General features: G+C 35.8%; 1 protein-coding gene across 2 annotated transcripts; it reads right to left on the bottom strand.

Moving 5' to 3' along the window:
- Positions 1-719: 719 nt before the first annotated feature.
- Positions 720-3,272, bottom strand: LOC137816885 (Nucleic acid-binding, OB-fold-like protein). 2 transcript variants are annotated; one of them, XM_068620047.2, is made up of 6 exons: positions 3,004-3,272; positions 2,783-2,857; positions 2,597-2,685; positions 2,268-2,352; positions 2,075-2,156; positions 720-1,097 (listed from the first exon to the last, which is right to left on the bottom strand). In XM_068620047.2, exons 1-6 carry the CDS (start codon positions 3,172-3,174, stop codon positions 1,006-1,008), a joined length of 594 nt encoding a protein of 197 aa, XP_068476148.2. In that variant the 5' UTR covers positions 3,175-3,272; the 3' UTR covers positions 720-1,005. The 2 variants fall into 2 exon arrangements, with proteins under 2 accessions (XP_068476148.2, XP_090161503.1); XM_090305377.1 differs by lacking the exon at positions 2,268-2,352.
- Positions 3,273-8,802: the final 5,530 nt, after the last annotated feature.

The following is an 8,802-nucleotide window of genomic DNA, read 5'->3' as shown; positions in this document are numbered from 1 at the left end:
CCTAGCAAGTTGATTATGAGATATGGAATCCAATTTGTCATCCTTATTTATATACTCAAGTGACCCTTGATTAACACCTCTTCTGCTCATAGAAGATGAGATGAAGAATCAGTTTCGTTAGTTTTTCTTATTTTATTAAAACAATTATCACAGACACATACCCCCTTGCTGATAAAGAAACACCACCCACTATGGTTTCGCATTTGGTTGCTTCTTCAGGTTCGGCCTCGAGCTTAGTGCACCACTACTTTAATTGCTCGAACTCCGTTGATTTTGGTTACTTACTCCTCCGAGTCTTGTTGCCACCTCGGAGGCTCCGGCAAGGACTAGACCCAATTGGTCGTGGAGAAGAGAATCATATTCTGTCCTCCACCATGTTTACGGATCAGACCGGTTTACAATGACAATGGGAGATTGGTTGGATTTGATGTTGGAATGCGATAGCCCCATGAGCTGCAAGATCTCCAGGAAAAAAACTTTTCTGATGTCGAGACTAGACATATTACTTGTAGATAGGATGAATCTCAAGGTATATAAAAATGTTTCATGATAACCACTTATACCACTGGTTCATCCTAGCAATTGGCTATATATATGAATACACACACATCCATACAGATATACGAACAAAATATAACGTATAAGAAGCAACAGGCCCAATTTCTTGACACTTAAAGAAGTTCATATGCAACACAACAAAATTTAACTAGAAAACTGTATTTTAACACTAGTCTAATGTGACTCCAGTTTCCTTCCAAGTTGAAAATTAAAGTATCTCTTACAATGAAATAAAATCCTGCTCACAACACGAGTGAATGAAAATCCCGCGTTTGTGCTACTTTAGAAGTAGACCAGCTTGCAAAGTAATATACAAGCTTGCATTCCTGTATGTCTAAAATAAAACTGTTCATGTATATATAATAATTTCTCACCCTAAAAACAAAATGCATGTTAGTACATTTCTACAAAACAGAGAACACATTCCTGCTTGATGAAGTATTCAAGTCAGCTTGCAGCCTTTGCAACCTTTCTTTGCTCGATTTGTCCAGTTAAAGGGCACTGCATCTCAGTCCAACTTACTGGAACCATGGTTGCACCTAAACAGTAAAAATGTACAACACATTGAGGCACATATTGATTCAATCAAGTATTTTCTAGGTAAAGAAAAATTGATATGTAAAACAATATTCCACGAAGTACAGTCGCATAAGATCATAGGCTTAAACGAAACAATCCATTTCAATTTGCAAAGCATTGATTTAAATCCCTACCTGATAGATGCTCAACCCATGCACGTGTACCATTTACAATGTAATTAATAGATTTTACTACAGTGCTTGCCAATAATAAGATGAACCAGCAAGAAGGGCGTAAAACATGCTAAAATAATTGATCAGAAAATGAATTAAAAGCTAGACTTCAAGCTGTGTTCACCACACTAAAGTTGAAGTAGAATCTAACATTCTATTTTTAATATCATCTCTAGTAGTGTCCTTTTATTCATAGATAAAGATTCCAGCTAAAATCATCACAAGTCAGCAATAACAAGGTCAAGTCTGCCACATCACTAAACTACTCCCACATACTCAAATGATAATTTTTGCTGTGTTTAACAGTTTATTACTAACTGACAAATTAATGCAATTGTAGGGAACATTCAAAGAATCAAATTATTCTCATAAAATTTAAATATGCATTTACTCCCTTGGGCTTCAGCAATAACTGACCTATCCTCATAGATAATAGATAACATTCCACAGAGTAGTCAATGACCGAGAAATTTAAATATGTATCGGACTTAGAGGACCTTCCGTCAAACCCAAATGCACTTCCACTGTTCTTATTGCACCCCTTCCTAAGGAGAAGGGTACAGAGAGAAACTAAAGTCCCTAAATAGACCTAAAATGGAGAACAAACAGATATATGCCACAGAATAAACCGGACTTGAGCTATACACAACAAACTAAATAAGCAAGCAGTCACACAAGTCACTAACATAGAAAGGAATTAGCAACAAACTACAACCACAACCACTTATGATGGTTCAATTCCCAAAATCTGAACCAAATCTCACCAGCAATGCTTTCCGCAGAAACAACACCAAGTTCATTCTTTGCAGTAGACAGAAAGTACGCCCGTGCATCTCCAAGAGAAAGCTAACAAAAACAGATTTTGTTAAGGTGCTATTGAAGTAGGAATAAATTAATTCAAAAACATTATGGAAAATTCAAATGAACTTATCAAAACTCTTAAAAGAAAGTAAATACCACAAGAGCTTTAACAATATCACCAGGATGAAAAGACAAGTGCATGTCTACTTTATCAATTTCAGTAGCTCTAACATCTTGCTGTCTGTTTTAAACACAACTCTCATCTTATCAGAATCCCCAAAGTCCAACAAAACAAAATTCAAGACATAAGATAACAATACATGTAAGTTCAACCGAAAGTTGAAGAAACTCTAAGCATACGATATCTACAATAGATGACTAAAATTCCTCCAATCCTTTTTTTCCGTCTTCTTTTTTCTCGTAATTCCTAAGTCGCTCCCTCTAAAGCTACAAAAGATAACTTAGAGGGTGTAAGAATAGCATACCTGATAATGCCAGTAAATTTTTCTCGAACACACTTAGATCCAACACACATAATATCAGCTGAAGCGGACCGAGCCATCACTTTAGTGACCTATGAAAGCAAAAGACAGGCAGTTGAAAACAGAGAGCGTAATGAAAAGTGTATTAGATTAGAAGACACATAGCCGTAGCCATAGATATATATTTACCCGAACAATGACAACAGATCCAGGTTGTGGAACAGGTCCATGCGCCTTGTGACCAGTTACTTCAACAGTCGGCCTCTGCATGTTACAAATAATCATTATCAGAAACAATACAGCACTATAATTTAAGCTCAACATCAAATTAAACTAACAAGAAAAGCAGATATAGGTTGTTTGGTGGATTGATTACAGCATGGAATGAAAAATGGAAAACGAAACCCTACCTTGTCAGGAGAGTCCGGCGGCGGAGAGATGGTGTGGCGGAAGCCGGTTAGGGAGGCGTAAACGGTGTTGTTGTGAAGCGCCGCGTATGCTCCTCTCCCAGCTTTGACATCGCTGCTTCTTCCCAACACTTCTCCCGGTGTTACCATTACTGCTTCTTTCTCTTCTTCCATTGCGGCTCCCAACCCTTCCACTTCGTTTTGGGCTTAGCCGCTACAAATTCATCACTTCTTGGACCGGCTCTCCGATAAATATAAACACATTGTTTTACTGTGAACTCCTATTACTTCTTCTTTTTATTACATTAAAATAATACACTTTTAAAAATTGTAAATATTTTTAAAAAAATATACGTAATGATTATTTGTAAATGTAGTTATTTTTAATAAAAAAATTATATAAATACATATTTTATTAATTAATAAAATTATTTTAATTTATTAAAAATAAAAAATAATGTAATTACAAAAATATATATCACTTTATATAATATAGATAATTATAATAATGAAAAAATTATTATATTTCATTATTTTATTTTATTTTAATAAATTTGTGGCACAATACATCCTTATAATTTAAAATGCAAAGGTAGATAAATATAAAAAAATTCGATGAATAAATGTTTCATCTATCCACCCTATGAACAATCATAATATTTGATACACTATTCCATGCCCAGGTCCAGAGCGACGAAAGAAACCAATCAAATAATCGCTCATTTATGTAAGTTTTGGACAACTCCTAGAATCGCTCTATGAACATTCGTTACACTCGATTTAAGGACAACTAATGGTTTATGCCCAATTATTGTCAGTTCAAGGACAATCTGTATGTTAGGTATGATGTCCTAACGAATGAGAAATAAAATGGCCCATTTAAATTGGACTCGTTTTAAACCTAATCCACCGATAAACATGGAGAAAAGAAGGATCAAGTTCAGTTATTAGTTTTCAATTTGATTTTCAGCTCATAAGGGTCAGTAAAACCCTTTTCCCCTAAAAATTCGTATCAGTTATGAGGATCACGAAATGTTGAGATATTCTTGTTGATCATGGGAGCTTTGATGTTTCAAATCCAAGATGAAACTTGAAGCCCTGTTGCTTTTGGTTTGGGTTTAGATTAGAGTGCTTAGAATCCATGTAAAGACCAGTTCTTATCACTTGCATAAAGCTTGCTCAATCTGTTTTAAAAAGCAAAGTGTTTTTCTAAGCAAAGGGAAAAACAACCGGTTGAATTATCGAAATAATCGGTTGTTTGTCACTTAGCTAGCTTATAGGTTTTAAAACTGTTTTTGACTTGGTTATGTAACTGCCTAACCAGTTCAACTGGTTTAATCGTGGTTTTAATCGGTTGATTGTGTGTTTTCATAACAGTTTTTTGAAAACCTGTTTTAACTGTTTTGAATGTGATCAAAATTGTTTTGGCTCATTAATGCTGACTTGAACGACTAGTTTTCAAGTACTATAAATAGAGCTTTTCTTGCAAAACAATATACAAGTTTTATACAGTTTGAAATAGAGATTGAGATTAGATTTTGAAAGAAGTTTTCAAAAAGTTATGCGAAACAGCACAGAAATTCAACCGATTGATTTTGCGAAACAACCGATTGAAAATTTGCAACAGAGTGATATGCCAAAGGAATGGATGATTCCAAGAGATCTGTCTGTTGATAACATCATTGGTCAGATCAACAAAGGTGTGTCTACCAGAAAGAGTGTGGCAAACTACTGCAACCATACAACTTTTGTCTCCAAGATTGAACCTAAGTTAATCAATGATGCACTCAAAGATGAGCACTGGACAACAACGATGCATGAGGAGCTCAACCAATTTGTGAGAAATGATGTGTGGTTCCTTGTCCCTAAAACAACTCAAATGAATGTCATAGGTACAAAATGGGTTTTCAGGAACAAGTCGGATGACTCAGGTGTTATCACGAGGAACAAGGCAAGGCTTGTTGCCAAAGGTTACAACCAAGAAGAAGGGATTGATTATGATGAGACCTTCACACTAGTAGCAAGGTTAGAAGCGGTAAGACTTTTATTAGCTTTTGCTTGCATGAATGGGTTCAAACTTTTTCAGATGGATGTGAAGAGCGCTTTCCTAAATGGGATTGTGAATGAAGAGATTTATGTCTCACAACCACCTGGATTTGAAGATCATCAATATCCCAATCATGTGTACAAGTTGAAGAAAGTCTTGTATGGCCTTAAGCAAGCTCCAAGGGAATGGTATGAAAGGGTAAGTTGTTTTCTTTTATCTCATCAATATGAAAGAGGGAAGATTGATAAAACTCTTTTCATTAAGAAATCTGATTCTGCTGTAATCTTAGTTCAAATATATGTGGACGACATTATATTTGGATCTTCTAATGAAAAATTGTGTGAAGAATTTGAGATGTCTATGATGGGGGAACTTTCCTTCTTCCTTGGGCTGCAAATCAAGCAATCCAAAGAAGGCATCTATGTGTGTCAATCCAAGTACTGCAATGACATACTCAAGAAGTTTGAAATGGAGAGTTGTAAAGCTGCAACAACTCATATGTCAACAAATTGTTACTTAAGTGCGGATGAAGCTAGACTAGAAGTTGATCAAACTAAATACATGGGGTTAATAGCTTCTCTACTTTACCTTACTGCGAATAGACCTGATATTATGTTTGTTGTTTGCCTCTGTGCAAGATTCCAATCATGTCCTAAGGAATCTCATCTCAAAGCTGCCAAAAGGATCCTAAAGTATCTCAAAGGAACAACATCTGTGGGCTTATGGTATCCTTCTCATTCTCCTATACATCTAGTAGGATACTTTGACTCTGATTTTGCAGGTTGTAAACTAGATAGGAAGAGCACAAGTGGAACATGCCATCTGCTTGGATCAAGCCTCATATCATGGCACAGTAAAAAGCAAGCGTGTGTAGCTTTATCAACAACTAAAGCTGAATATATAGCTGCAGGAAGCTGTTGTGCACAAATTCTATGGATCAAACAATAGCTTGAAGACTTTGGATTAAAGATAAGCAAGGTTTCTTTATTGTGTGACAACACAAGTGCCATAAATTTGACAAAAAATTAGGTTCAACACTCTAGGACCAAGCATATTGAGATTAGGCATCACTTCATTCGTGACCATGTCAGCAACAAAGATTTTGAGATTCAGTTTGTTTCCACAGAAAGTCAGCTTGCAGACATTTTCACAAAGCCCTTATGCAAGGGCATGTTCTGTTCTCTAAGGAATGAGTTGAGAATAATTGATATGCATGCTTTATCTTATGGTTTTTAATCTTTCCTTTTGTCTATTTGATAAGACAAATAGGGGGAAAAGTATTGGGTTCTGTAATGTTCTTATTACCTGCACTTATTACAACTTTGAACATTGTTGTTATAACTGTTTAACTAGTTTAAATTTGAAATTTTTACAAATGATAAAACTCTGATACAAAATTTAAACCAGTTATTCCTGCAAAATAACCGATTGTTTATTTGTGTTTGCACTTTTGTATGTTGACTGGTCTCTCACATTGATTTGGTTGGTGTCCTCTTTGGAAATCACCTAGTGGGAACTAGTTCCTGGTGCCTTGTTGAATGTAATAGATTATACTGTGTTTCTATGTTTGCTTATGAATGCAGGTTATACGGATTCTAAACAAGAACATTCCAAAAAGCATCCCAAGGATATGTCTCCATCAAATAGGGGGGGATTGTTGAGCATGGGAGCTTTGATGTTTCAAATCCAAGATGAAGCTTGAAGCCTTGCTGCTTTTGGTTTGGGTTTAGATTAGAGTGTTTAGAATCCATGTAAAGATCAATTCTTATCACTTGCACAAAGCTTGCCCAATTTGGTTTAAAAAGCAAAGTGTTTTTCTAAGCAAAGGGAAAAACAACCGGTTGAATTATCGAAATAATCAGTTGTTTGTCACTTAGCTAGCTTGGAGGTTTTAAAACTGTTTTTGACTTGGTTATGTAACTGCCTAACCAATTCAACCGGTTAAACTGTGGTTTCAACCGGTTGATTGTGTGTTTTCATAACAATTTTTTGAAAACCTGTTTTAACTGTTTTGAATGTGATCAAAACTGTTTTGGCTCATTAATGCTGACTTGAATGACTAGTTTTTAAGTACTATAAATAGAGCCTTTCTTTCAAAACAATATACAAGTTTTACACAGTTTGAAATAGAGATTGAAATTTGTTTTCGAAAGAAGTTTTCAAAAGGTTTGCAAGATTACTGTTAAGCTTTGCACTGGTACAAGATCTGATCATAGGGCTTCCTAGTTTGTGTAATCTCAGGTGTTTTCTAATTCTTTCAAGATTCTTGTAATTGTACTTTCATAAATTGTAAGTGTGTGTGAAATCCTGCAAAGTTAGAGGTTGTTCTGACTTGAGGTGTGTGGTGTTGCAAAGAGGGTGAATGAGTCTTATGGTTTTCAAGGTCACCTCTTTGTGGTGTGTTGGTGTAATCTGGAATTGATTACTAGTGGAACTCAGAGGTTGTTCTGAGAATTGGATGTAGCTCAAGGTTGAGTGAACCAGTATAAAATTCGCTATGTAAATCTCTCTATCTCTAACTCCTTATAACTGTTTGTGTTAATTATGTTTCTGCTGCTGGTATAAACAACCGATTAAAACACAATTTCAATCGGTTAAAATTCTGAAAACAGTTTTTGTATCATTAGTTGATTGCTTTCCTTAATTGTTTATTTGTGATTGTTTGATAAAGGTTCATTCTTAAACAATCTTTGCGAAATTTTTTGACAAACAATTCACCCCCTCTTGTTTAAGCCATCAATTCTTACAATTCTCTTGAAAAGTTAAGGGCTATTTCACGTGCATTAAACGTTTATTCCTAAAAAAAAGGCCCAAGAGAAAATTCTTGGATAATAGGGAACGAATGAGAATTAGAATGTGAGTTCCTTTTAGTTGACTGAATAGTAAGTAAAATTAAGATAATTTAGTAAATTAGAGAGCACTATGATTGATGTGGAAAGGAATTATTTCTTAATTTGATCTCCAACTACAACAATTGGCAACTACCGTGGAACCCTGGTGAAACTTTCCCCAACCCCACATAAAGAGTCTTTCCACACCATTCAAACATGAAAAACCCATGACCACCACAGCTAAATCAACCCATATCTAATGGCAACTCCGATCCCACCTTGCAACAGATATTGATTACCATGAAAGAGTTATAATGGGAAAACCTCAAAGCAAACAACGAGCAAATGGCGCACAAGTGAAGAGTAATCGTATACGGGAAAAAGGCGCAAAAAGAACGAGAGCAACTACAAGAAGAAGCTGGAGAGTCTCGTCAGCTAATGAACGACGCAATGTAGGGTCATGAAGAACTGCAGAAGGCCAACGACAAACTTCGACACACCTTGAATGACCCTGCATCACAAAGGGAGCTAGTGTTGATCCGATTAGAAAATGTGCAAATAGACCTACAACCATTCATTAAGGCCATAATGGACGAACTTGTTCCTATCGCATTACATGGTCCCAAAGATCACCCTCTTTTAGGTTTAGGGGATCCTGAGTCCCACCTTAAAGCTTTTCGGGCTCAGATGTTGATCTTGGGTGGGTCAAACTTAGTAAGATTGATACAAACCAAAGCAACCAGTAGATGACTAAGGACACATCAAGCACCTCATAAAAAGGTTTGTCATCTCAGTATACAAACCAGAATATCAGAAGTTCTTCCTTCTGATCTTTTCCACAAGAGAAAAGTTATGTAAGTAAATTGTGCTCACTTTAGGGGTCCAGATATCAAAGAAAGGCTAGAATAAGGTGCCTTTAGCATA

This window comes from Phaseolus vulgaris, chromosome 7 (genome assembly GCF_051622355.1).
Source record: "Phaseolus vulgaris cultivar YP4 chromosome 7, ASM5162235v1, whole genome shotgun sequence".
Taxonomy (NCBI): Eukaryota; Viridiplantae; Streptophyta; class Magnoliopsida; order Fabales; family Fabaceae; genus Phaseolus; species Phaseolus vulgaris.
This window is presented reverse-complemented; position numbering and strand designations above follow the sequence as displayed.